Source organism: Embiotoca jacksoni, unplaced genomic scaffold, assembly GCF_022577435.1.
Source record: "Embiotoca jacksoni isolate LCO1_2020_lvr unplaced genomic scaffold, fEmbJac1.0.p SCAF_15, whole genome shotgun sequence".
NCBI classification, from domain to species: domain Eukaryota; kingdom Metazoa; phylum Chordata; class Actinopteri; family Embiotocidae; genus Embiotoca; species Embiotoca jacksoni.
The window spans coordinates 13,566,276-13,594,234 of NW_027185285.1; the positions used below are offsets into that span (position 1 = coordinate 13,566,276).

At 43.6% G+C, this 27,959-nt stretch overlaps 2 protein-coding genes, 1 long non-coding RNA gene and 2 other non-coding genes across 7 annotated transcripts in view; 3 read left to right on the forward strand and 2 right to left on the reverse strand.

Moving 5' to 3' along the window:
* LOC138198351 (sphingosine kinase 1) overlaps positions 1–14,519 on the reverse strand; it is a 16,365-nt gene extending 1,846 nt beyond the window's left edge. The window contains exons 1-4 of the mRNA XM_069149726.1: positions 13,763–14,519; positions 5,571–5,720; positions 2,265–2,359; positions 1,742–1,857 (exon numbers count right to left, since the gene is read on the reverse strand). Of these exons, the coding sequence (XP_069005827.1) occupies positions 1,742–1,857; positions 2,265–2,359; positions 5,571–5,720; positions 13,763–14,189 (788 nt within the window). The 5' untranslated portion in view covers positions 14,190–14,519. The remainder of the gene's footprint in view (positions 1–1,741; positions 1,858–2,264; positions 2,360–5,570; positions 5,721–13,762) is intronic.
* Positions 14,520–15,272: 753 nt separating this feature from the next.
* Positions 15,273–16,929, forward strand: LOC138198352 (uncharacterized). The gene is made up of 5 exons (XR_011178259.1): positions 15,273–15,391; positions 15,733–15,795; positions 15,982–16,047; positions 16,240–16,302; positions 16,483–16,929. It is a non-coding gene; the product is annotated as an uncharacterized lncRNA (long non-coding RNA).
* On the forward strand, positions 16,090–16,163 carry LOC138198432 (small nucleolar RNA SNORD49). The gene has a single exon (XR_011178266.1). It is a non-coding gene; the product is annotated as a small nucleolar RNA SNORD49 (small nucleolar RNA).
* LOC138198439 (small nucleolar RNA R38) lies at positions 16,336–16,405 on the forward strand. The gene has a single exon (XR_011178272.1). It is a non-coding gene; the product is annotated as a small nucleolar RNA R38 (small nucleolar RNA).
* On the reverse strand, positions 16,623–27,646 carry LOC138198350 (fas-binding factor 1 homolog). Of its 3 annotated transcripts, none has more exons than XM_069149723.1 (31): positions 27,214–27,646; positions 27,017–27,047; positions 25,597–25,644; positions 25,441–25,486; positions 25,294–25,363; positions 25,168–25,218; positions 24,911–25,055; positions 24,709–24,789; positions 23,927–24,046; positions 23,704–23,833; positions 23,317–23,453; positions 23,143–23,236; positions 22,592–23,047; positions 22,434–22,499; positions 22,282–22,352; positions 21,689–22,045; positions 21,520–21,569; positions 21,390–21,437; positions 21,166–21,297; positions 20,977–21,077; positions 20,613–20,819; positions 20,071–20,178; positions 19,657–19,796; positions 19,355–19,473; positions 18,659–18,781; positions 18,390–18,566; positions 17,985–18,161; positions 17,754–17,891; positions 17,576–17,672; positions 17,351–17,481; positions 16,623–16,760 (listed from the first exon to the last, which is right to left on the reverse strand). In XM_069149723.1, exons 1-31 carry the CDS (start codon positions 27,214–27,216, stop codon positions 16,677–16,679), a joined length of 3,738 nt encoding a protein of 1,245 aa, XP_069005824.1. In that variant the 5' UTR covers positions 27,217–27,646; the 3' UTR covers positions 16,623–16,676. The 3 variants fall into 3 exon arrangements, with proteins under 3 accessions (XP_069005824.1, XP_069005823.1, XP_069005825.1); XM_069149722.1 differs by having other exon boundaries at positions 23,918–24,046; XM_069149724.1 differs by lacking the exon at positions 21,689–22,045 and having other exon boundaries at positions 23,918–24,046.
* Positions 27,647–27,959: the final 313 nt, after the last annotated feature.

The following is a 27,959-nucleotide window of genomic DNA, read 5'->3' on the forward strand; positions in this document are numbered from 1 at the left end:
ATATTGCCCTGGTCACACCTGCCGGTTGTAGAAGAATACATTTAACAATCCTGTGCTGTGCAAATGACAGACGTCCCTCAGTACACTAACAAATAGTGCTCTTCTATGCTCGGACTCTTACTTGAGTAGTGCAGGAATTTTGACAGGGTAGTGTTGTTTCAAATCGCACACTGACCCATGATCCATCCATTATCTATACCCGCTTTATCCTGAACAGGGTCACTGGAGCCTAGCTCACTTTGGGCAAAGGCAGGGTATAACCCTGGATAGGTCGCCAGTCTATCACAGGGTCAACACATAGAGACAGACGGATAGAAAGCCCATTCTCGCTCTCATTCACACCTGAGGGCAATTTGTAGAATCACCAATTAACCTGAGATGCATGTTTTTTTGGATGGTGGGAGGAAGCCGCAGCAGCTGGAGAGAACCCTCGGGAGAACAGGGAGAACACGCAAACTCCACAAGAAAGGGCCAGGCCCGGATTTGAAGCCGGAAACCTATTCGGTGTGCGGCGACAATGCAAACCGCTGCACCACCGTGCTGCCCTGTCTTTGTGCCCTTTGTTAAACACACTCAATAAACACACAGATTCTTCCGTCCCGCAGTCAGTCGTGAAAAAGACACACTTTGGTGCAGTGTTCAGAAACAGCTGCGGCTTCCTTAGACGCCTTATTTTATAAATCCAATAAAATCCTATAAATCAGTGGCCACGCCCCTTCCTCTGCGTAGCCAAGATGGCGACCGTTTAGGGTGGAAAGTGTCCAGTGTTTCACACTTCTTTTTTGGACCGTTTTCAGCGCAACATCCTGGTACTTGAAGTGCACTGCATGTTTCTGTACTTGACAGTGTGAATGCACTGATGCACTTAGACAAGTGAGTGTTAGGACACAAGTCCACCATCTGGAACACAGCACCGGTGTGCCACATACACTGATGAACCAAAACATTTTGATCATTCAAACATGAAGTGAATAATATTGATGATCCTCTTACAACAGCACAAGTCAACGTCCGCAATATACTAACAGTCAATGTGATGTACTCAGGAGGCGAGACCTGAGAGACTTTGACCAACTCCTTATGGTTGGATGAGTCTGAGCATCACAGAAACAGCAGAACTGTGGGGGAGCTCCCAGTCAGCGGTGGTGAGTACGTCATGACATTTATCTAAGAAGGGCTAAAACCAAGAAGATGTCGGTGGATGTCCGGAAACAAGTTTGATGTCAACTTGAAGGTTCTACTGCTAAAGTGCTCATGTTTTGGTGCCATACCTGCAGACCTGCCGGTCTTGTAGAGTCCATGGCCCAGCGGGTTGGAGCTGTTTTATTGGTACATGAAGGCCTAACAGCTTTTTAGAATAGGTTGCTTGTAACGTTTTGGTTCACCAGTGCACGTTCCATTTTACTTCTTTGATGTTGTGCCAACAACCAGCCAGCAGATGGAGAAGATACCCCGGACGTGTTGTTCCACAGCCGCACTTACAACTATAATCACTCATAATGTACGAGTTTCTAAACCCATTACATCATTCCTTTGAGAGTTTCAGCAACCTGAAATGACCTCCTGCTGAACAGCGAAGCATTTCCAGTCTCTCCTCCCTCCTGAGCGATGATGTGCCCAGTCAGCCTTCGGTACAATTACACAAAACGGAGATGAATTGTCTTTTTTTAGGGCGAAGGAAGGTTCGTCGTTCGCGCTGTTAAACCATGCATTTAAATGACTCATTAATGGACCGACTCACTGTGAGTAGCGGTGGACGGACGCAGCCAGGGCATTGCCGGAGCCACCTGGTAGAATACCCAGAGGGGTCTGGATGGCCTCCTGCCAGTCCTCTCGCTCCATCAGACCATTAATCACCTGCGTTAACAAGAGCGAACACAAAAACAAAAGTCAGACTATGGTCCTGTTTAAAAAGTAGTGTCTGTGTGTGACCTAAAGTTCGAATAAAAAGTGTTTCTTTTTGCCGGCTACAGCTGTTTTGTGTCAAGTACGGTACTGCAAGGGAACCTGAAGGTACCACGGCTGAAGAATTATACATTCAGAAGTACAGCACAGTGAAGAGCAACCACACGATAGCCTGGGTACTTTTATTCATAATGTTTGTAATCATTTCATGTGAATCGAAGCATTTATAGAACAAAAATAAGGCTATTAAATAATACCTTTACAGGCCTGTTCTAAGAAGTGCTGAGAATAGGAACATGAGTGTGGAGAGGTTGATATGATTTCTATCTGTGATTGAGTAACCAGTTGTGTCAAAGCACCTCAGCCAGCAGCCCGTCTCCAGACATGATAGCCAGTGCGTCCCACTGTGACAGGTCGGCCTTCCTCACCAGCTCCCGTGCATGGTTCTGGTGCTCTGAAGGACACACGAGACGGGACAGAAAACTGAAGGACGAGGCAGAAAATGTGGCAAAGTGTAGGGCAAACGGGCAACATGAAAAAAAAACAAGGGCAGAGAAAGAGACACGCTCCCTTCATCACCAGCCTCTGGGGCAGGATCAGGGAGATTAGGCAGAAAAGAGATTCAATTTCCCCTTATCAGGCCAGACATATCACATTAGTCCATCCAGTGGCTACTCAACAGCTCGGAGGCAGCTAAGCCGGCCTGCAAACATCTGTGGCTGACAAATATCTGCATGTGTGTATTCAGTGCTCAGTATATGCGTGTGTTGGTTAATGCGCTGGCGGAGGAGCGTGCTATTTGTTCAGCCTAGTTTTATTGGCAGCATCCTTGAGTGGGTCCCTGTGCAGAGGGTCTCTGCAGGCTCATCCCGTCAGCATTAAAGTCTACAGTCCTGCCAGCGTGGACACGCACGCGCGTGTGCGTGCGTGTGGTGTGTAAAACAGACAGCTTTAAAGAGGGAGAGGAAGGATGGCAGACATGCAATTAACAAATGCCGATACGCTGCGGTCATAAAGGAAATACTTTTTCCTGAAGTATTGATCAATGGCAGACGTGAAGTAAAAACAAGCCTCTCCTTTGCCTTCACTTTGCTCAACCTCTACCTGTCCCCCAACTCTCTCCTGGTGGTTCTCCAGCATGTTGCTGCTGTTTATTTGCTTGTGTGCCGGGGAGGCTGGAGGCACTGATGCATTGCTGTGTTGACAGACTGAGGCAGGGGGAGTAACTGCACTGCACAGCTGACTCAGCACTTTGAGCCTGCCGGTGCTTTACTTGCCCGCTACTTCCTTATTCAGGGGTTACTGCCAAACACAAACACCGGCATCAACCTAAACCTGGATACAGGGGCAGTGCATGGTTTTACAATAAAGTTGTCATAGTGACTGTGGATGAGCTGCACTGTTAACAGCTGACAATTTCACTCGGGGATACAAAGACACCCACTATCAATATTTCCCCCTTTTGCTGCAATAGAAATGACTGAAATGAGATGAACAGACTTGAAACTTGATTTTATTAAATTAAACAGCTGTTGACAAAGTTTATCTTTCAGGGAATAATTAGCAGTAGAAAAAAAATAATATATCACAAGATATGTTATTGCAATACTCAATATTTAGCTAAATGTTCAAATTGCAAGTAATATCATCACTTAAGTAGTGTTGTCAGCAGGATTTAATTTCAGTGCATGTAAACAATTTGCCCCCCAGCTGGGTAGATATTCTTTTGTTTAATGAAATTACTCTGTTAATACTTTATGCTGTTTAACTTTCAAAGTGTAATTGCAGCTTCGGCAGTCTATGTAAAGATTAAATCCTGCAGTGCATATTTGCATTATATATGGACATTATCATATAGTGTGACAGGTATATATTTCACCTTCCCACCTTGTACATTTATGTTTTTTAATCACTGCTTATTTTATGTGGGCTATCTGAATTGGTCTCCCTTAAAATGTTCCATAACTGCATCTGTTTTGAAAGATAAATATAATTTATACCAATCACAAACATTTATCATTTTTGATCATTTAACTTTATTCTTAAAAGTTACAAAGGAAGAGGGCATGCTGGGAAATGGGAGGGGAGGAGCACAAGAAAAATATATGCACCGGGCCAATCAAGGTTACCTTACTCTGCAGCAGATAGCAGATGTGTCTATTAAACAAGCCTGTGAGAGAGCAAGAGAAGCTGGCTCATATTCCTTTGCACAAACGTTACTGATGCAACACCCAATTGAAAATCTGATTCGTCCTTTTGCATCATAACCTTAATGAGTGTTTGCGGGGGAAAAAAATAAAACAAGGTCTGCTTTTGTTACAATTTGATTTTCAAGAATGGATACTAAAACATTTTTTGAAGTAGGCTACCCACAGTGCGCACAGAATTACGACTGCCATCGCCAATATTGAGTATCACGATAATATCATAAGGTGGTGATTCCAACTCCAAAAATACATACATAAAATCTTGTATAAATTCCAGTTGTTTCCCTGTAAATGCAGCACTTCCCCCTTCGCGTCACCCTCTGCTGCCTTCAGCCGAGGTTAGCCCGGGTGAAGATTAAACTTGGTACACTGGATGCTTCATACAGTATGTAAAAGGTACAACGCTGACACAAGAGGCGTCTCCATCGGTACTCGTCCTTCCTCAGGCAAAGGCAATGTGATACAGTCATCAAGGAGCTGTGTGCTGCGTAAATGGACTCATAGTCTCTGACTCGCTACTGTATCTGACCACCAAAGGCCCATTAGTGACCCATATTCTTCCCCCTCTTCTGTCCCTCTTTGGGCCGTGTCGACGCCAGTATAATTACTGTGTTTTTTTTTCATCACCATCCAGCTGCTGTCCTTTATTTTAAGTCCTAGGAGTCTACACGAATAGCCTGCATGCACATCAGCAGTCTTTCTCAAACAAACACCGGTTTCTCTCCTGTTTTTCTGCCGTTGCTGTCGTGATCGTTTTCACGGAGCTGTAGGAGAGATTCAGCGGCGTGCTGCCACGCCGATGCTGGAAGCGACAGCTAAGTCGTACCTGTCACATTGTTGACTCGATCAAACATGGTTGGGTTGGGGTAGGAGCGGAGAGAGTTGGGGAAATTCAATAATTGGAGTGTGTAGATGTGTGCATGATGTATTTTTCTGATCATCTCATATTAAAGCCTCTCCCTGTTTCCCCAGCAGCTCGTCAGTCGTCAGAAAGAGGTCGCTTGGAGTTCAGAGCCTTTGATGACAGCAACCGACGCAACGCTGTCTAAGGTCACAAAAACAATGTGGAGCAGATGGGATGATACGAATGACAATCTAATGCAGCATCAGTGTACGTGTGCTTGAATCCCTGCAGATGTGTGCATGCACACATGCTCATGTTTGCGGTGAACATATGGCCTCTGAATTCACAACAAACAATGCACAATTCCTGCAGAGATTGAAAGTCGGTTCAGAGTGGAGTTACGCCAACTGAAGGGTGTGTGTGCCTAAGTATGCGTGCTTGCATGTGTGTGTGTGTGTAATTGGCAAGATGACCCAGTTGTTCGACTGATCATCCCACGATGGGGTCAAATGCTTAATCCCCTATTTCATATGACAGTGACCTCCTTGAGGAGGAGTGTGAGCTAAATGCACGATAAAAAAAAACACATTTGTGAGCGAACGGACTCTACTGACCCGTGATGACGAGGGTGAAGGGAACAGAGGCCTCCGTCAGCATGCCCTGTATGTGGCCGGTGAAGAGCTGGAGAGCCTGACCACGCCCGCTGTGGGGGTTCACCAGTATCATGATCCTGCAAGGCCGACGCACCTCCGTGTACACCACACCTGAGACAGACAAGAGAGGAGGACGTGAGCGAAGGCAAGGACACGGATGAAGACAAGAAGACAAAAGGAGCATCTTAAAGAATGTATGAGGACAGCCTCCTTCCTCGAGATCTGTGTGGCACAGAAATGCACAGTGGAAGAAACACAAAACAAAAAAAGAAGCATGAAATAGTCAAGTCATTCAGGCTGACAACACTTAATATTAATGTGACATGCTACTTTCTTCAAAGAGAGAGGGCGTACAGATGCTTCTCATTCGGGATCTTACCAATTATTAATAGTAATTTGTGACATGGTATCGTTCCCATGAGGAAATCCTCCTGTTGCTTGTGTCTTTCAAGGGAAGACAGATTAATGGAATGACAAAGATTCATCATCCCTGTGGTTTGTAGGGAGTCAGCATCCTGCTCAAGGGCAGTGTTGCAGGGTAGATGCTTACCCTGTTTTCAGCTGTCTTCATGTGGATTATAATTTCAATAATTATTGACAAAATTACAAGGGAGCAACCAAGTTATACGAGTTAGCTAATGTCAAAGTAAAAAATTGAGACACAAAAATTATCATTTGGGAAACAGTTATATTTTCTGACACATACCAAATGGGTATTTGAGAAATAATTGATATTATCATGTGTAGCTTTAAAAAAAAAAAAAATCTATATTTGGAGCATGCCACAGGTTTTGTCATTTTGCCTCTGTACACCCCCAAACTTGAATTGAAGACAAACAATAAAGATGTAATTGAAATGTAGACTTTCAGCTTCAATTGAAGGGCTTTAACAAAAATACTGCATTAACTGTTTAAGGATTTACAACCATTTTTTTTTTCATAGTGCCTCCATTTTCACAGGCAAACTTACAATTACAAACATATATAAGGATTATATACTTGGATGCAAATCCTTTGTAGTCAATGATTGCCTGAAGTCTGGAACCCATGGACTTCACCAAACGCTGAGTTTCCTCCCTTCATATGGACGGCCAAGCTTTCACTACAGTCACCTTCTAGTTTCTTTGAGGGTCTTTCTGGCTTCACTTTTGTCTTCAGTACGTGTAAAACATGCTCAGTAAAGTTGCGGTCAGGTGATTGATTTGGCCATTTAAGAACATTTCATTTTATTTGTGTTAAGATCATTAGGTCATGTTTCTGTTTTTCCACCTCATCAGTAATTCCATTTCCTGTTTTGTTTTGGTTCCTCATTTATCCTCTCGTCTCAGATGACTCGACTTCTTTATTTCGTGTGTTTCCTGCCGGTGTGATTGGCTGCTTCTTCCTGTTTGTACGCACCTGTGTCCAACTCATTTCCTGCTCTTAAGTGTATACATGCTGCATTCAAATGAAACTCGTGAGCTCGTGGTTACAACACGGAAAGTCATGTCAGACGTAGGCTAATATCTAAAGTTATTAAGACAAACTCCACATGACTAAAATTACAATATATTATCTTGACATCCAATGAAACATGAACTCTGACATTTCTGTAAATGTCAGCACACATGACCCCATTTGAATGCAGCATCAGTTCCCCAATCAGCCCTAGCTGCAGTCACTTGCTAATCACACATTCAGTATGTACATTCACTGATGGTTGCTGCAGAAGTTTTGTCATTAGGATAATTTTGTTTCCCCAATCTTCAGATAATTGTTGGTTGCTTGGAGTTTTGTCTTTGGTCAGAAGTTCAGGAGCTTTGATCACCAGCATCGACTTTTTGTTTTTGTTGTTTTTACCCGCCCAGACAATGAATGGACTGCTTTGTGTTGGAATGAGTAATCTATAGTCTTTGTTTTATTCTACTTCCCAGTTGTGTCTTTGTGTCCTTCCCTTGCTGTGACACTAATTCTCCAGTGCCTTTAGCAATGTAGTAAATTGTTGATTTGGTGACTCCTACAGTTTCTGCTATTGCTCTGATAATTTGGTATTATTTTTTTTTAGCCTAGTAATGGGCTCTTGCATGGGCACCTCTTTGGAAAGCAAATTGAGAGTTTCCATTAACAGCAAGCAAATGCAACTCTTTGAATTATCTCCAGACACCTACACTCCTTAATTTGTCATGAATAAACGAGGGAACCGGTCACACCTGGCCAGGAAACAGTTATCAGTTAATTGCCCAATCACCTGTAAACCTGTGGAAATGGAGGTACTGTGTGAAATAAATGGCTAAACAGTTTATGCAATACTTTTGTTACACCAGTTGAATTAAAGCTGAAAGTCTACACTTCAATAACATCTTGAATGCGTCATTTCAAATCCATTGTGGTGGTGTACGGAGGCAAAACTACAGGAATAGTGCCACTGTCTAAATACATATGGACCCGACTGCGCTGGGCTGTCTGCATGTCAAAGGGGTGCGTTTGACTTTATGTGGCGCTGACTTAACATGGTGGATGCTAGACTTACAAGAATGCATGATGGTTAGAAATGTTTTGTGACTTTAGCTGGTGCTGCAAAACGTCACGATGTCACATGACATTAAAACCTCGCGGGATTAAAGCGGCTGCAGTTTTCTGAGTCAGGCGCTGCAGATACTCTCCATCAGTTGCATCAACTGGGGACCACTTCTGTGACGACAGAGCATTGACCTGATTGGTTTATGGCTTCACTGACATGCTTGACGTGTGTTTTGTTTTTATTCTAAGAACTTCAGATCGGTTATCTTCTGTTATCTGTCCCAACGACGGTGGTGCAATTTAATTTGATGTTCTCCTTCTGGCAGCATGGACCCCATACACACTATAGTGTTTAATTTAAACTATAAACCTACAAAAACAGTTTATTTAAGGAGTTTGTTGTTGTGAGTCTTTAGATTTCCTGGTGATATGGTAGCCATTACTGTGTACGCCACATGAAGTACAATGTGTCTGATTTAACGGCAGCCTTTTTATACTCCTCCCCTGCAGTTCTCATTGACCATTAAGTCAGTTGAAGTCAACCACAGCTAAAACTGAATGCATCTAAAGTCTCCTTTAACACAACACTGAACCCCCAAATTGCTCCCTTGATAGACTGCTAAATGATAATGTAATGTAATGTAACAAACATTATTCGATATATTACAAGACGTTTGCCTAAATGAACAATTAATTATTTCTCCATAAAGTCCTTTTGAATTAGCCACTTAACTGTAAAACACTTGTGGGCTGTGACTTAAAGGATTTGCAGTTTTGAAAGGGAAATTGGGCGATAAGCTTCCCCATCTGGATGTGGATTTTGCAGCAGATGCCCTTGACCTTAAAAGCAGACACAGACTCACTGGAGACCATATCAAGTGAATCAGAAAGGACAAATCATTCCATTTTGCGGTCTGGAGGGCAGAAACTTCAGTATCATTTTGCAGAATAAATATTTGGCTGCAGGCGATGTGGACTTTGGTGTCAGACAAACAACATTTTTAAGAAAGAAGAAAGTCTTTTTCAGTAATTTCAGCTCTGAAGATATTTTATCTTTAAGAATTGACAAATCAAATGCTTTAGGCAGCCTTGTCCTGACTCACTAACTTCTGTCTACTCATTCCTTGTTCAGTATTTTTCCTACTGACAGTTCATAACCTCAATTTCCAATTGTGTGACCTGGGATGTGCTGCTGTTATCGCTGCCATCCTCTACCTCATTTGGCCTGTGATGATGGAGAACAGCGGAGGTATAAAAATATCTCAGTGAGAGGTGTGAATCCAGAGTGCAAAAACACACAGGCATGTGACAAACCTCTGCCTCCATTCACCCACACAGGGTTACCATTGTTGTTTACTTGCACCCGAGCACAATGTGGCTTTCAGACACAAAAGGTCCTCTCCACACTTCCAGAATACAGTGGAAACTGGTCTTTGACACTACAAAAAGGTTTTGCACTCAAGTGTGCTGAGCTCAATAGCATCCTCTTAACAAATCCACACACACACTTGAAAAGGTCAAATCTAAAGCTCAAATCCTTGAGACTTAAAAAATGCTTTTGGTATCTTTGACACTGCAATATATGACATGAACAGATGAGTAGGAGAAATGTTCTTTGCATCAATGTGATGAAGCCCTCCAGAATGATGAGAACTGCAGTGAAAAACAAGCATTAGTTCAGTCAGACAATCACACAGCTAATTCAAGCCAGTGTAGTTTTACTCTGAAATGAAATCACTTGGGAATACTTAATACTTATTCAAAATCTGTTGAGACATTTGACTGAAAATAGATCTTCATGTTGCTGCTAGTCAGAGGATCACCAAAATGTATGTTTCATCCTCTGGGGACCATAAATGTCTCTACAGGATTTCATCCGCTAACTACTTTATCAATATTTTATGGCTAATACTGAAATTCTGATTGCGTACGGTGAGTTGCCAAAACAAATATAATCTAATAAAACTGCTTTATAATCAATCCTGGAAAAATATTTTAAAACATTTCTCAATATAATGTACTGAAATCAAGCAGCACCACAAACTACATCATGTCATCGATCCATGCAACAACCCAACAGTTGAAACAACAACTGTGAACGAGGTTCAACAAAAATGTAATCTTTTAGAGTTTAATGTAGACAGTAAATTGTCCAATATGTCTAAACATTATGTCCAAAATTACATATTTTGTTGCAAGTTGTCATAAGATAAAGGAAATCGTTTGTGTGAATGATTATTCATTTTGCACAACACTGTTAGTTCTTATCCGTAGATAATGATGTTTCAACACCAGTGGCATGTTTGATTTACTGCCATATTCTTATCCAGGTTATGAATGTTTTGAATCTAAATTCAAATGCACACACAGGCCATAGTTAAAATGATTTTCCATGTGCATCATTTTTCAATGTACCATCACTGAAGCCCTGTCACTGAAAACAACTTCTTCCTCCTGACCTCTGTTGGCACTGTAAGTGTGTGTGTGTGTGTGTGTGTGTGTGTGTGTGTGTGTGTGTGTGTGTGTGTGTGTGTGTGTGTGTGTGTGTCTAGCCTGTGTGTGTGTAGCATGAGCACGGAGGCAACGTGTGAGTGTGTATGTGTGAAATCTGTCTGATATGTGAAGTCAGATACCTGCAGGCGCATCCTGCTGGTCACACTGGCAAGCAAACTTTCAGCTGCAGTGTGTGTATTTCACAGTTTCAAGTGGATAAACACACTTAAGGCGACAGGCAGACTGGATATGACAATGCGTCAGTGCCATCAAGTGCTGCGCTGACAGAGAAGAGTTCCCATCTTATTGCCACAAGTGTATCACTATTCAGAAAAAATGTAAACAAAGGTGTAACGTGCGTTCAGTAGGACTTGCTTCTGCAGCACAGGCGGGTTTGTTAAAACATGAAACCATTCAACAGCAGACACACAAATATGCGGTCTATTTAGTGAAAGAGTTCTAGTTCAGGAGCAGCTCTATATTCAAACCGCAAAGACACGTCCGCAAACCAGCTGCATTCCAAGGTTGGGTGAGTGTTTGCTGGAGAGGAGGAGGAGAGGTCCAGAGAGTATACACACCACTGCCCAGAGAGGCATCATCAGACAGGGGAGGAGGGGAGGAGGGGAGGAGGTTGACAGGGCATCAGAGCCATGTGTCACAGAGCAGGAGACGACAGCTCCGGAGGGACCGAGAGGCTGGCCGGGGTGAGAGGTCGTCTCCCTCACCGAGGAAGTCACGACGGCTGCGGCACGTCCCCGGGGGAAATCACACACTGACAGACACACCTGACCACGAGGCTGCTGGGAAAAGAAAGAGCTGGTGTGGCAGCTGAACATACCACAGCTCTTCCCCTCCTTCCCTTCCCATTTTTCACACCTCAACCTGTTAATCCCGATATGTCCGCTCACGCTTGCACTGCCTCATTTGCACATTTTAAGGAAACCCTGCAGACCCAGACTTTGGAAAAAAAAAAAAAAAAAATATCCTAAATGCCATCGAGACACAAATAGAATCAAAAATATGAAAAATCCATAATGTAAAACTGTGTAAATGTTAAATCTGAAACCGTCCTTCCTTCGCCGTTTGAGCGGCACAAAAAGATACAGCCAGCGGCAAAAACAAATGACAGCCCCTTGTTTGAAAAGTCAAATCAAGTAACCGTCATCTCATTCCTCTGCATGCGATCTCACTGTGGATCTTCTAAGCAGCAGGACTGTATCATAGTGCATGCACTTCATTATTTACAGCTCATTCATTTCAATGAAGCAGCAGTGAGACTAAAAACCCCGCGAGACAACCAGTATGACAGATTTCGACACACGAACTAAATGAACAGAGCTACAACCCTGATGTAAACTATACCATCACGTGCTAAATTTGGTGTTTAATCACTTTATATTTCAGTGTAAGTGTGTCACCGTGATAGCTCTCTGCCTAAATACCAATCTTTGTGCCGCAATTGGACTTTTAATCCAACCTTTCCATCTGCACTCCCAGATGAGATGACATGCAATTAACTCAGGGGGTAAATACACTACGAGGGATTAGTGAACCACACTGACTTCCATACACCCTCTATGACGAGGCACTAAAGCGGCGATTCTGCTGCATTTATTAACACAACTTCACTCATTTAAAGCACATAATATATTCCCTTAAATGCTGTATTATTGGCGAGCCTAGATCTGGAATGCTCAACCAAAGCTTATAAATTAATGATTTGATCACATCATCTCCGAGACGCTGTTCAAAAAAAGTGAAGAGGCAAAAATAAGAGACTACAAACGGGAAGTTCATTAGTATGTGTGACTGAAAACCTCCCAAGCTGCAGCTCTTTGATGAGTCCTACGAGAGGACAGTGATGAGGGGGCCGCCCAGTTACCTCTCAGGTCACCATCTGCCTGCCCGCCTGCCGGCCCGCCTGGCATACAGGCCTCCGACTCAAAACTCCTGCTGGCTGCAGAGACCATAAGAGGAAGGGTGATTGTTCCTCATCACACAGTGGCCTGGACTCTCTTGTGTGTCTGCAGTCTGCACCTGGAGGCTGATTCCAGGAGGGCGCCCTCATTCCTCACCCTGTGCTGCTAAAGCTGTCGTTGCCTCCATCTTTTGCAACGAACATTCCAAATTAGTCACATATCAAAGTCAAATATCCGCTTCCTCTTCGAAAGCGCTCAGGAGTGCTCGCCTGCTCCATATTATAAACAGGTTAAATATTTCCGTGTGAAAAGGAGAATATTACTTGACCTGACACAGAGGACTCCCTAATGACAAACAGAATCATCATTTTAAGATCCAGACTGCTTTGTCCCATACAAGATAGGGTAATTAGCTGCCTAAACACTTCTCATATTGTATTCATACTCTGTTATTGTATACAAGGATGGAGCGCAGAGAAGCTAATGAGATTGGAAGACAAAGGAACTTGAGGACAGTCTGCATCCTAAACAGAGCGAGACATTATGAGTCCTAATTAGACGAGGCTGCTGCAAAGCAGGATGAAAAACAGCCGTTGTTTTGATGTGATTTTTTTCTTTTCACCCATCAACAATTAATTCTCAGTGGGAATTTCAAGAGCAGAAATAATGATGCCTGATCACCAGCTAGACTCTGTGCTGACAGAGGATCAGATGGAAATCTAACTACTTAAATGATCATTTTCAGGAGTGTGTGTGTGTGTGTGTGTGTGTGTGTGTGTGTGTGTGTGTGTGTGTGCGTGCGTGTGTCTTTTCCCAGCAGGCTTCAGATCCTGAATAATGAGCTTTGTGCATGAAAGAGGCAGCAGGTAACTGCTTCCGACAAGTAGATCACCTTTCACGTAGAACAGGTTACTGAGAGCAAATGGAATGTGTGTGTGTCAAACCGGTTTTCAATGATGAGAATCAACTGCATTGGTTTGAGGGCACATCAGTTGATCTAATTTAATTTGACCGTTTAAAATCTCACTTTGCAAGACTTTTGTCATATAAATTGGAAAAGTGCAACATTGGGATGACCATCAGAGTATTCAGACTGCACTCAGTATCTGACCTTTTTGAAGATGTATCATTTTCACGTCATAATAATATTTGACAACCTTATTCTTTTGATACATAGGCCCGAATCTCTTACTTCAATTCAATTATTTTCAGACTATCCCATGTGTCTCCCAACCTACTCACCGTCTCTCCGGGGCGCCTGCAGCACTGAGGCATCTCTGATGGCATGAGCCCACCTCTCAGCCTCCTGGAGGTTGGCGAGCGGGTCCTGGACCAGCGCGACCCGAAAACACTGCTCCACTCTCTGCCGGGCCACTCCGGCGCTCATCCAGCGCCTCTTGAACGGGTAGAAATAGGCTGTAAAGTAAGCGCCGACGTCCGCGCTGTCCGGCCCTCTGTACGCCCGACAGCCGATGCAGTCGGTCAAGTTAAAAACCACCTTAGTCCGCCCGGGTGACGAGGAGATCCTTTGGATGGTCAGAGCGCTCTCCGTCAAGCTCACCGAGTACCGGACCCTGTCGTTGAGCGTGTCGGTGAACTCCCCGTACAGCACGCCCACGAACCCGTTCCGCTGGCGGGATGGGTCCGCATCAGAGGCGTCTTTCTCCATCCCGGCGACGCGTCCCGGAGGCCGGTGAGCGGATGGCGGTGCGTTGCAGACTCTGGACCAACCAGCCTGCTGTGGGACCCTTTAAGCGCAATAACAGCAGCTTCCCCAGTTCAGAGTCTCTCCCTAGTGACTGGAAGAGGAATGGCAGTGACGGTGCTGGAGGAGCTCGCAGCCGGCTGTCCGGGGTCCAACCGCGTGTCCTCAACAATTTAGGAAACACGTTCTGCTCCCTCTGTGCAATATTGTGGTTCAAACTGTGGGGGAAAAAAAAAAAAAAAATCAGGCTACTAAACTGACAGGTTATATCATTTTGAAGCCACTGACTGTACTTGATATTAAAGCATTATCGTGAATATCAATTCAAAATTCATACATTCTTTATTTGGCCAGGAGCCCCACCTTTTTTTTTTTCTCTCTCTCTTTGAATAAAAGTTACAGGGTAGAAACCTGCTGCAGGGTCACCGAAATGTATACATAGGTTAGAATGTTTATGTTTTGACAATAACCCAACCCTGAGGAAAATAAGTCAAATCTATCCATTTAAATTAAAATGTCATAATATATGCATACAATGACATTTATAACATATGCCTATGTATGGGTTATAGGATATATATATTTTTTTTTAGCCACTTGAATACTGACCTCAGTAGCTAATAGTGGTTTGATGAAATAACTCATGGTCCATTTTACTGAAACTTCAACCAGATAAAACACTAAAATGCTGCTTAAACAGTAATGCGCCAATAGTAACATTAAAATAATAAACTACACTCGTTAAGAACAATTTTGCTGACCAGTTAGTAGGTTGACCTTTGAAGCTCCATTTTGCTGAGTGAACGTGCTTTTTGCTGCCATACTTTACGCGATATCCGCGGTGTCCTTTTAATAATGAAATCGTTCCTTCATAATCCAACATTTACTGTGAAAGTATTGTGACATAGTTGTAGAGTAAATAGTAATAAGTGCAGCTTTAAGTTGAACTTTTTTTTTAAACCACGCCCCGCTCCAAACCACGTGGTTTGTGACGTTAACAACACATAAAAAGGCGGCGACGCGACGTTTCCGGTCTTCTTGGTCTTCGCGGACGAACAGAGAAGCAGCGATGGAGAAAAAAATGAACGGCAGAATGCAGTTTTCTCACGTAGAGTTTCATTTGTCTGTAGATACGGTGTCTAATACAGACGAGCCGCCGTGAACAGGTAATTATTCAATGAATAGTTGATGAAGCGTCCGTGTTTGAGAGTCCGGAGGTGGCAAGCGGATAAACCGTGCTAGCTACTAGCTACCCTTTAGCCGGGGGAACACGTGCAAGAAGACCATGCTGGGCGCGTGTTAGAAACTAGTTGTGTGTGTTTATTCAGTATTTTAGGGAAAGTCATGTACCAAACTAACTGCCATGTAGAACAGCATGACTATATGTTTGAATGTTCATTTTTTTTTTATATCTTTAAAGTTAACTCGTAAGTGGCCTCCACATGTCCAGTTCCGTTAGATTACAGATCTAATACGTGACTTATTTAAATACGTGTCAACTTTCCAGGCGGGTTGGATCACGGGGCGTGATGCTCACCATCCTGGCTGCAAAAGAAAGAAGTTGTCGCAGGTAAATATTTTGCAACGGGATGCGATGGTAGCGTTCACTCCTGACTGTCTGCAGTGCACGTGATGAGTTTGTTATCCCTGTCTGAAAACCGTGCGGACATCAATGGTATCTGACCTGCTGCAGATTGATGTGCACGAAGCCACGTGCCCCTGAAGGATTACGACTAATGAAAGCGTGTCGTTGCAGGCTTTTGGCGGTTCGGCCCTCCCCGCCGGACGTCGATTGACAAAATGAAAGGAGCACGGTGAAAAGGTTTGTATTGCACGATTCCTCGTGATCCGTGTTGGTACTTGGTTCAGTGATGAAAACTGCTGCATAGGAAGTGCCGTCTGATGCGATAACTGACGAGTGCAAAAGCTGTTCTGAGAAATGTCAGGCATTTTTGCTTCAGACTTGTGTGATCTGAGCCCTGAATGATCCAGTTGCTGTGATCTCTCGTTGCAGATGTGCTCGTAGCAAAGCAAGACTACAAGAAAAACGCTCGGCTACCGAAGACGACACGAGAAGGTAAACGCTGGAAGATTTATGTGTAAATAAAGTTTAAGCCATTGATGAAACATGTTATCCCTGTCTGAACTAAAGTGTGGAGTCATGGTAACCTGAGGCTTGACTGGAAATGCATTACTAGCATAGATTTGACTGTTTGTTGTAGTTTGATTACATTAGTGTCTTTTTGTAACCTAACAGATGGAGTCGGGAAGCAGACAGCCTGGGAACAATCCAGAAGTCGGATGCCAAAGCTTCAAAATTAAATGCAGGATTTGTTATTATGAACATAAAACAAACAAACAATGTTCAGTCTCCAATAATGTTTAAGAAAACTAGGATAATATACAAAATTCAAGTTTAATTCCATGTACCATGGCCCCAGCATGAGTTAGTCACTCTGTGCTGAAAGCTGCTCTGTAAGATTTCTTCTTTAAATTTTCTAGAAAGATCTGCTCCTCCTGGAGGTACTCGCGGTCCTACGGGCAGGAAAAAACAAAAAGAAATGTGACGACGCAAAAGCATTCACAGTTGCGTTCCAATTGTGAATGTATAATTGTTTGAGCTGTGATTTAATGTAATTATAAACAGTTTCAATTTCATGTGTGCAATAAAAATCGAATATTCAATATTCTACCTGTGTTCATAACAGTCATTTCCTGAGAAACTCTTGCATTAGTTAAACCTTAAGGCTTTCTGTCGCTTTGAAAAACGTGGACAGGAGCTGATAATCCAGATAACTAGATGTACTGGATCCATGAAACCAGCTGTGACTGACAAAACTCCCAACAACTGTTTATTTGTTATCTGTTTATGTGATGGTAAAAGTTGCTGGTATATCAAGGATCGCTACTTAATTGTATCTGAATTATATGAAAATGATGTATTCACACCAGCTTCTTGGCAGATTTCTTAAAGTTTATGAACCAATGAAAACCATGGGACTGCTAGAAACGGGAAAGAAAACCAGTCACAGCATTTTAAAACCAATTCAGCTTGCGTGTCGCCATTATTAGCGAAAATTTCAAGTTAATAACATCATGACTAATAGACTTCCTTAACCGGTTACCTTTTCTGCAGTATACTTCCACAGAGCCAGACTGGCCTGAAGCGCCATGGACTGAGAGTTGGTAAACGAAGCAGGAGCAGGAATATTCAGGGTTGCAGCGAGGTCAGGGTTGGACAAAACGGGAACTGAGCCTACAGAGAAAATAACAAAACACAATTACACATCAAAGAAAATGCTTCTTTTTTTTTAAACTTGTATTTTTGAATGACAGATTTTCAACCTCACCTGGTAAAACAGGAGGAATAATTTGTGGTAGAGGTGTAACGGGATGGTTTTGTCTCAGCCTTTCTGTGTCTTGCAGATTATTTAACCGCATTCGCTCCTACAACAAGATGTTTAGGTACTGACACACAACTCCAACCTGAAGTGTAATGTACAGGATAGCGAGCTGACAGACACACACCTTTAGGATTCGTTGTTCCTGCTGCCTCAGATGCTCCGTTTGGGAATGAATATTCCTCAGTCGCGCCTCGTGCTCAGCCTGAACACGTCTGGCCTCCTGCAGCGCTCGCTCCCCCTCCTCGTACTTCTCTGCCGCAAGCTGTGATGAACACAGTGGGGTCAAAGGTCAGATACTACACACGGGAAACTCGGCTGCACGTAGGGGTCGAGTGCAGCGTAGGGGTGACGTTACCTTGCTGAAGGCCTCGACCTCCTGGGCTCGTGTTTTGAGTCTCAGGGCTGTGCTACTTATTCTCTCCTTCTCTCTGTCCAGCTCTTCTCTCAGCCTCTCCAGAGTCTCTCGCTCCTGCGCCACAGACATCTCCTTCTGTTTGAGCTCCGCCATCCGGAGCTTCAGGTCAGCTTGTTCCTGCAAAACAAACACAGATAATTCCTTTTTTTTTTCTGTGTGTGTGTACTCCTGCATCTACCGAGGAGCTTCATTTACTTGAGAAATATATTCAGATATATTTAGAGCTTGTAAAAAAAAAAACAGCCTTAAGCAACTACTGCTACTTTTTCCTGAATCAACTTTTAAAATAAGAGCGTAGCAAAACCAACTGGACGACACTTCTATTTTAACCAGTGTGAAGTTCACCTGTGCCAGGCTGATGATGGAGTCCTCCCTCTTCTCCAACAGACTGCTGACCTCGCGTTCGACCCTCTCATGCCTCTGCTTCTCCTGGGCGTGGAAGTGCGTCCACTCGGCTGTCAGCTTCCTCCTCTCATCTGCACAGTGCTGCATCACTGACTTCTGCTCCTCCAGTAAAGCACTCTTGACAGGGAGGCAGAGACAGGGAGGAGATGGAAGGGTGGAGGTGCATGGAATCTGTGCGATGCAGTGATGTGGACGTCGGTCAGCCTCACCTTGGCTCTTTCCAGCTCCTCTCTCTCCATGCTGATCTGCATGCTGAGGACGCGCCGCTCCTCCTCCAGGCCTCTCTGGGTGGACTCTGCTTTGGCCTGCTCTGCTGTCATCTTCCAGCGCTCCTGAAGCATACAAAAAAAAAAGAGCACAAACTGGCATCTGCAGTCTTTGAAGGAAAACCTGTCCGTTTGAATTTGAAGCGGTTTTATACACAGAACTGCGCTCAGGTTTGTGGCACTCGTAAAGCAAAGAAGCTTTCAAAAATACATAAGTAGGTCGTTCCAAGCGTCTTGGAGAACAGGCCACAGCTCTTCTGTGGATTTAAGTTATTACTGAAGATAGTTCTTTATGAGTCTGGCTGTACATTTTTGGTCATTGTCTTGCTGCTGAATGAATTGATGGTACTGTGTAATGGAGAATTTATCTCCCAAATGGAGCCCAAAACCTGCAAATAACCACCAACGTTCATTACTGTTGCTCGCAGACCCTCATCCTTGAATCACGGTCTGGCCCGGCAAACCAACTGCCTTCACTTAAAGCCAAATGTTACAGCTTGTTCTTCTGAATCATTTCAGGTGGCTAAAACTTTTACACAGCCCCGTATGCACATCTGAAGTTTTGCTGTTCCTGAACAGGTGCAGGTATTCTAAAAATAGCGTGTGCCCTTGGTCTGAGTTGTGCTCTCATGTCCTCACCTTCTCAAGCTGTCTCTGCTGCTCGTTGAGCTGAGTGTCCATCCTGGAAATAATTTCCTTGAGGTAAGCCCTCTCCTCTGCCATGGCTTTCTGCTGCTGGGCCAGGCGGTCCTGCATTACTGGAACGTACATTTACACAATGACCTTAACCTACTTGCACGTGCGAGACCACTTTGCTCTTAGACGACTTGTCGCTTGACCCATCTGAACAAAATGTGTGTGTGTGTGTGTGTGAGTGTGTGTGTGTGTGTGTGTGTGTGTGTGTGTGTGTGTGTGTGTGTTTGTGTGTGTGTCTGAAGTACTTCGAAGCTGCTCGTCTCTGTGCCGTGCCCCTTGCTCCAGATCGTGAGTGGTGTGTTCATGTGTGCTCTCCACCCGGGAGGAAATCTCTCCAAGCCGAGAGGAGAACTGCTCCATCTGCTCGATCACTCCTGTCAGAGACCTGGACAGAGACGGTGAAAGACGAGTGGATGTTAACAAATATCCTGACCAGGATATAATCAGTCAAATTTGTTTGTTTATGGAGAGGTAGCAATAAAAAAAAATTTAAAAATTGAATAAAAACGTCTGTAGTTGTTTGCTCCTGCTTCATATATCAAATAATTATCAGCAGTTTAAAGTAATATTTCACACAGACACAAAGAAGTGGTACATGACATGAAATGTATCATTATAAATGGGGCTGCTTGTTCTTTAGTCCTTTGATAATGACTCACCTGGTCTGAGACGTTGCGCTTGTAACAGCGTCGATCTCCTCGTCCTTCAGCTTCTTCAGTCTCTGGACCTGATCCTCGTGATCGCTCTTCATCTCCAAGATAGATTTTCTGAACAGCAAAGTAGGACAAATATGGGACAGTTATTCTCTATAAAAAGGAACTAATTCTGGGTCTTACGGACTTATTTTACCGAGTTATCTGGATAATTTACCTGAGAATATTCCATATTAAAGCAGTTTCTGTGTATTACTCAAGTTATTCATACAACTCAGACAAACTACCTACTAAATCACTGCACTGCATTATGTAATATACAGGTTAAGCTGAGCTGACTGGTCCAAACATGTTTAAACATTCTTTTGTTAAGTTTGACAAAAGAGTAGTTTTACTGACGGTGGGGTTGTGTATCACGGTGTCTACGGGATGATTCTACTTTGTTTCATTCTGTTTTTACTCTTTTGTACGAATGACAACTGTGGCACAAATCCTGTCACATCAAATTTGCAGATCTAATTGCTCGTGAAACTTTTCCCCAGATTTACCTCTGAAGATCTCGGAGTCTCTCCACCTCGCGGTCTCTGTCCTGCTGAGCTTGGGCCACTTTGCGCTGGTGCTGAGCCTGCAGCTCCGAGCGATCCTGCTCGGCCGATCGCGTCACCGACGCCAGACGCTCCATTAGTTCGTCACACTCGTGCCGGGCTCGTGTCTCCCTCTGAGCCGCCGAATCCTCCAGCAGCTTCACGCGAGTCCTGGAGACACGCCAGAAAGACTTACAGTATGTGTGGAGCATTATGAAATCAACATAAGCTGCGCCAGGTGCAGAGAATGATGCATGTTTAAACACGTATGCAGGGTGCTGCACATTTGCATTACGGAGTGAATGTGCGTGATGTCGTCGGTAACTACTTGTGTGTGTTCTCCATGAGTTCCAGATCCTGTTTATGCCGCTGCTGGATATTCTCGAGCATCATTTGGCTTTGGTCTCGCTCCAGCTGCAGCGTCTTCACCTGGATGATAACGCATGCAAGTGTTGGAGCATCTTACTATTACGCTCACAGTGTTTCTCCCTTTATCCCCAGCAGCAGCAGCACACACCTGTCCCTCCAACTGGATGACGCGGGCCTGTAGCGTGTGATCGTCTCCCGACTGTTGCTCTTTGTCTTTCAGTCTCTGCAGGACTCCTGCGTCACTAACGCCCCTCAGACCCAGCAGCTGAGTCTGCATCATCTTAAGAGTAAAGAGGACGCAACATCAAGAACAAACCAGGCGATGCATCTGATGAGTAAATCTGTGTAGAGGACATTAAGTAGGTCTCCAACCTGCTGTTGTAGTAGCAGCTGCTGCAGACTGTCTGCTGAAATCGCTGCCTGTTCAGGAGAAGAAGGAGATTTAAAAAGCCATTTTATCCGTTATTATCATGACATCTTTCATGCAGAAAGGTAACGATACCTGCTGCTGGACAACAGCTGATGTGTTCTGCATGTGGTTTTGCTGTGGAACTGCAGGAAAGAAAACAAACAGGAGTAAAAACAATTGCTCTGAGGTGCTCACGTTGGATATTACGGCGCTGGAAAGAAATGCTACTGTGTCTAAAAGTTATCTCCCTATGATTACCTACACCACATGGTGCCAGGAAGTATAGTAGACAAAGGGCTGGGCAACACCGGCTGCTGCAGGGCTTCTTCTGAAGCCTGACTTGGCTCCTTTAGCACCCCGGATCCCTTAGTGGAAGCAAAGTGGAGGGGTTTGGGCTGAGGCTGGGGGTGGGGGTGGGGGTGGCTAATGCTAGCAGCAGGGGCTAGCAAGGGAGCGGTAACTTGGACAGGACAATCTGAGGGACGAGGCGGACTAAGAGTTTGTCCAAAGTCTACTTCAGCATGGGAAGGGGTCGGTGAGGATGACGTTAAGGTGGAGGGGAGGGGATGCTGAGCTGTGGGTGTGTGATCATTAACTATCGAAGAGGATGGGAGTGAAGCTGAGGGGAAGGTATGAACGAGAGGAGGAGGAGGACACAATTTAGAAAAATACCAGTTTGTGATTCGTTAACATTTTAGAGCATGATGGGATACGAGGTTTTACATATGAGCATTGCAATCATGCTGTCTGATGACGGGTCTGAAGGAACGGCGGATCTTCACTTAGGGACATGGCTCTGAAAAATACGGTTGTTGTGAAATCTTATTGCATCATTTCTGTGTGACAGTGATTTACCTGGCTTGAGCCTCTCCTCTCTGACGGGGGTGGAATGAGCAGCAGGGCCGGGATGTCCGAGAAAAGTGTCACTGCACAAAATAAAAGGAACAATGTTTTCAAAATGTCGTCACTCGGATGGATTTAATGGATTCGTAAAACAGACCTCTCACCTGGTTTCCCTGAGAGAAGGAAGAGAGTCTTCTTTTCCACTGGGAGCTTCTCCAGTGACTTGTTTACTAAAACACAAGATCAGGTTACCTTTAATTACTGAGACACACATTTCTTCTGTCATTATATTGCCTCTGTAGTTGTGTGGCTTGCCCGTTACCCAACAATCGACTCGTTAACTCCTATTTCTCCCAGTCCTAAAGAGTCTTCCTGCTTGGAGGTTTTGGTCTCCATGTTTGATGCTGACAGAGCCTTCTTCCTACTCAGCGCTCCAGCTAACCAGTCATCCTCCTCTTCCTCTTTCCTCTGACCTTTGGAAATGTCTGACTTGGTTTGTTTGGTGATATTTGGGGCTGGTGCGCCTGCTGCTATTTTTACCACCGGTGTACCAGGGGTACCCGTCGAGGAGGGCCTTCTCTCCAGTGAAGGAGACGAGGGGGCCTTTGGAGATTCTGCTGAAGTCTTTGTCTCTTTGGCACCATCCTCGATATAGCTAGGCTGATCGTTGGTCTTGAGTCCGAGCCAGTCGGATGAGTTGCGGTGTCGACTCGAGGTGGGGGTGGCGGGTTGTGGTTTCATTTCTGGGGTAGAAGCGCTGACATCCTCAGTGGAAAATCTGACCACAGGAAGAAAAAGTTCAAAAAAGTCTATTCTTTGTGGTTCATAATGACGTTAAAGAAGCCTGCTGTCAAACACCAAGTCTGGACGCACCTGACAGACTGTCTGCGGGACTGACGGCCTTCAGGAGTGGACACCAGAGTGGGCTGATAGGACCCAAACGTGAGGTCATCGTCTAAAAGAGGCTCTGATAAAAGACAACGCTTCATTATTGTAACAGTACTTGCTCACAACTGCTCTACGCACAAGATCCTGGTGGTCTTTTACCTTTCCCAGTAGAGGTCCTGTCCCGTTTCTCTGGAGACTGAAGCCGGTCCTTCCTCTCACCCGTGGGTGGTAGCGTTGAAGGGAAACCTTCCAGAATCTCATCGATTCTAGTGCGAGCTCTGTGAGGGGCATCACTCCTGAGAGGGAATCGTAATATCGGAGAGAGCAGAAATAATGTTAGGACACGAAGGCAGAAACAGGCCAGTGGAGGCAAAGCAAATTACAGAAGAACGGATGCTGGTTTGTAAAACATTGCTGAGGTTTGTCTTTGTTTTTAGCTGCACGCCAAAGCCCAAAGCATTAACGCAGTAATTATTTATCATTTGAGCACTTTAAATAAGGACAACAATAAGAGTGAGGAAGAAAAAGTGAAACCAGAGCTGTTACCTTTCATTGGTCGACCACAGCGGAGTCTCTTTTTTCTTGGGATTGTTTTTATCACTGTCAAAGCCGAGTGCTTCCATCAGGTCATCCTTATCGTCATCAAAGGTAAACTCGGCTTTCTTTGCTGCCTTAGCTGATGAACATAGAATAAACACACACGTTCAGTGTTTGTTGACTACCTGTAAAAAAATAAAAAAAGAATCTTGGAAAGGTTTACTTGTTTCACTCTTCAGGATGGGAGACGCTGCAGGAGATTTTTCAGGTTTGATATGGCTAGATTTAGATCCAGGCTTGGTTTCATCTGGAAGCAAGTCATCCAGTAGATCTGCCAGGGGGTCGTCCAGATCTGCAGAGGAAATGAGATTGTTTACTCTTTATATATGTTTTTTGGACACCCAAGTGGAAAACAGTAATTGACGTCTCCCTTATTTTTAAAATATCAATAAAATAATATACACTTAACTGAGTGTATATATTCATGAACTGACTTTTTTTTTTTTTTTAATTGCCACCAGTTTATATCAATATGATAACTTGTAATAGTATTGTGTTGAACTCCAATAACTGGAGTCATTGAGAGGTGCGTTTTATACACTGCCCCCTTCATGTATGTAAATGTGGGTGAAATAAACATTAGAAACATCTTTGTATATAAAATCAGTGACCTCAACAAATATACGATTTCCTGTTTTGTATATTAGTGAGGAATATCCAACTATTGACACTTTTTAAAGTGTGCACCTCTCCAGTTCAAACTACACACAGACACCCACAGTCATCACTCAACTACTGCTGCAAGGCGAAACACATATATCCTGACTAATGTACCTTCAGAGTGAGGTGTCTGACCAAGACCTTCATCATCACCAACACTGTCTGAGTTAAAGCATCAGTTTGAGAAAAAAGAACGCAAAGCTATCAGTCAACAACACTTTTGCCCTCCTGTTTCGTTGCGTCGTTACGTTAAGCTCAGTCTCGGTCGTGAATGTGACGGAGAGGCTCGCTCACCAGAGAAGGTGAACTTCCTGTAGTTACGCGTTGTGGACGAAGGTGCGGAGTTTGGCTTCTTCCCTCCCCTGGTGGGTTCATCTGAGTGAAGAGGAGGCAGACGAAGTTTTCTCTGACTGCTGCTATTAACGTCAACTTCAAAGCTGCTAATAACGTGAAGCTAAATAATGAGGAGATAATGTGTGCAACAACACTGATTTACCTGCTCCCTCTGGTTTTGCGTTACTTTCTAACACAGCTGAGTCTTTCTTTGGCCCGTCATTACCAGGCGGCTTTGTTTGTGCAGGAGCTGATGAGGGCTTTCTCTTTGACGCAAGAAGGTCAGCAACCGCATCATCATCCATGTCCTGTCCGAGGTGGAGAATAAAGCAATCGGGGCTGTCAGTGAATGTAAGGCCGTGCGCAGACACGTTAAATGTGAACTTTAACTCTGCTGTTGCACGTGTGACAACGACCCACCGGCATGGTCTTCAGCATGTCATTAGGTTCAGCTGCTGAGACGTCAGAGTCCTTGAGCAGAGATGAAAATAATTAGACCAAAAAATAAATAAATAAAAGGCACGGTAATTGTGTTTTCATACGTACATCAGTGTGCACACCGTCCCTCTTCACCTCCTCTGCTAGCAAACTGAAGATGTTATCAGTGGCAGATGACCTGGAAAAACAAGCAAACAGGAAGGGTAAAAATTTGTAACCGAAAGTATGTATAACTCTTGCATTTTTCCAACTTACCGATTTAGTGGTCCGCTGCGAGGTGCTCTCCCCCTTACTGGGTGTTCTGGTGAACAAATTGTGAAAATGAAATATGAAAGCACACTTCTACATCAATGAGAGTGAAGATACTGCTGATCCTGATGTTAATAAAACTGCAGAGCAGTGCTCACTTACTTTTATCATCAAATAAACTGTCCAGCAGGTCGTCATCTCTGAATGAACCTGGGGAAAACCACAAAGGGATACACTTAACATCAGCTTCAAAATCTGTAACTTATTACACTTAACACTGCATTGCCCTCTATGGATAATATATGCTTCTTTTTACTTCACTTTATGACTCAACTCTTGTTGTATTTTCTAATTCTGGTTGTTTTGTTTTTTTGTAGCATTGCTGTTATGTAGTCCTCAGTTGTAAACTGTGTGCCTGTTTCTCTGCTACACTTGTTGACTGTGTCCATGTGACATTGTGTTATATTGTGTCTCCAGGTAGTGGGATCCTCCAGATGGTTCTGCTCTACAGACAGCTCGTAAAACTCAACGGAGACACACTGGATGAGGTACTGGTTGTAACAGAGTTATGTTATTTAATTATTTATTCATTTCTTGTTTAATTTTTTGTTATTTTTATACATCTTCTACCCTGTTCATTGCTGCTGAACTGATGAGCTGCCAACTCAATTTCGTAGTATTTTTTTTTAACAATGACAATAAACTGCCTTATGTACTTACAAAATAAGTGGAACTATAATCTGTGACACTTTGTGAGGAAAAAAACATGTAATTAAATAATAGTTACTATTAAAATGTTGGTAATAACAAAGGGGTTGAATATATTATTTTTTGTAAAATGGTTAGGCCCATATTTATAACATAATTGTTATTCTGCTGCTTTGCATCTTTTCTCCATGCAGGAATGCCTTCTGTCTCGATCTAGACAGGCTTCATTCATTTGACAGTGTGTCAAATGTTGAGCCTTGTTTTTGTTTGATAGAGAAATCAGTGTGCATTGCTCAAAGCAACCCACGCCAGGGCACTTGGCCGTGTCGTCAGATGAGGTGAAGAGATCTTCTTAAAAAGTCACTCAGGAGTCGTCGTCAAAATACTGTGAAGTGTACCTTGCCCTGTTGAGCATGGAGCTGACATGAATGTTGACTTGGTTTGAGGTTATGGGAACATTTTTCCTTTACTGCTGTCAGTTGTGAGTTGTTTTGATGGTATCACTTTAAAATCATGACATACAAATCTTAAATCAAGTTATTTGGAGAACATGTAATTACATTTTGACAGTAATCAGTGTTGTGGACTGTCGTGAGGTCTTCACTGCCAAGTTTACATTATATTTTTGCACATTTTCAGCTTCATTGCCCAGTTTATAACATCTGTAAGAAAATAAATCAAAACTTACTAAAATGTAACAAAATACATTACTTTGATAAAGTAATTAAAACAGTTGCATTACCTATAATATTTCAACAGGGTAACTAGTAATCAGCATCCTATGACATTTTAAAAGTAACCTTCCCGACACTGCTTACAATAGAAACAAACCTCACTCGATGGACAGTGAATTAACAGCTGAGATCAAACTTACTTTTAGAGGCTTTAGTCTTCGGCTTTGTTGCCTGTAAATAACAGTGAAAAATAACCAGTTATTTTTTTTTTTTTTACAAGTGAAACACTGCAAACTAAACTCGGGTCCACAGCAAAGGAAAAAAAAAAGCATTCGTTTACCCACGATGCGCGATAAATCATTAAAAAATAGCAGAGACCGGCTGCGGCTTCACTCACCATGATGAATCTCTGCTGATGAGACCGTTACAACACAAAGGCAGCTGGCCTGCTCACACGAGCGCAATCTGATGACGCATCTCCCGTCTCCCTTGGCAACCACTCTGTTTACACTAGTTAGCGTTCACGTTGAGGACACAACACGATCGTAGCCAGCAGGTTTGATCAAAAAAAAATGTTCGTAAATGGACATGCTTTCGTATAGCTAGCTCATGCAGGTCTTTAGCATTTTAAAGTCGCCCAATTGACACGAAGTAAATGAACGGCGACATGAATCACGTTCACGCCTGATATAAGCTGGCACGTCAGCCATGTTGCACACCGACGGTAACTCAGTCGTCTAGCTCATACTTAATGAGTACTAAGTAGAGCTAAACATCAAGTAAATAGAAAACCACGAGTTTCTACGTTCAGGCGACCCACTGCAGCAACACCGCAATCGTACCAACCGGCAAAACATACGTTTCCTGTTTACCGTTCGAGGTGCATTGTGGGTACAGTAGTTTTATTATACCCAATTTCGTGAAACGTGTTCCAGGAAATATGTGTTGATTTGGGTTGTGTTTAAAGTAGATCAAGTTGTTTGTTTTAAATGTCAGCGAATGTTTTACCTCCGTGCTGAGGTGTACTTTCTGAAATCTACCAAACTGATCTACCACCAGGTGGCATCAGAGGTTGGAAAATTAGTCAAGGCAAATTGGTTAAAAAATAAAGAAGAATTTCTTATCTGTAGCCTGCATTTCAGT

Bases quoted from the DNA above. Each gene is read 5' to 3' on its own strand.
- LOC138198350 (XM_069149722.1), bottom strand. The intron at 24,047-24,708 runs GTGAGCGAGCCT...TTTCCTCTGCAG, and splicing joins CAGGAAGTTCACCTTCTCTG to ATCTGGACGACCCCCTGGCA. The intron at 22,353-22,433 runs GTGAGAGGTCTG...TATTTTGTGCAG, and splicing joins CCTTCTCTCAGGGAAACCAG to TGACACTTTTCTCGGACATC.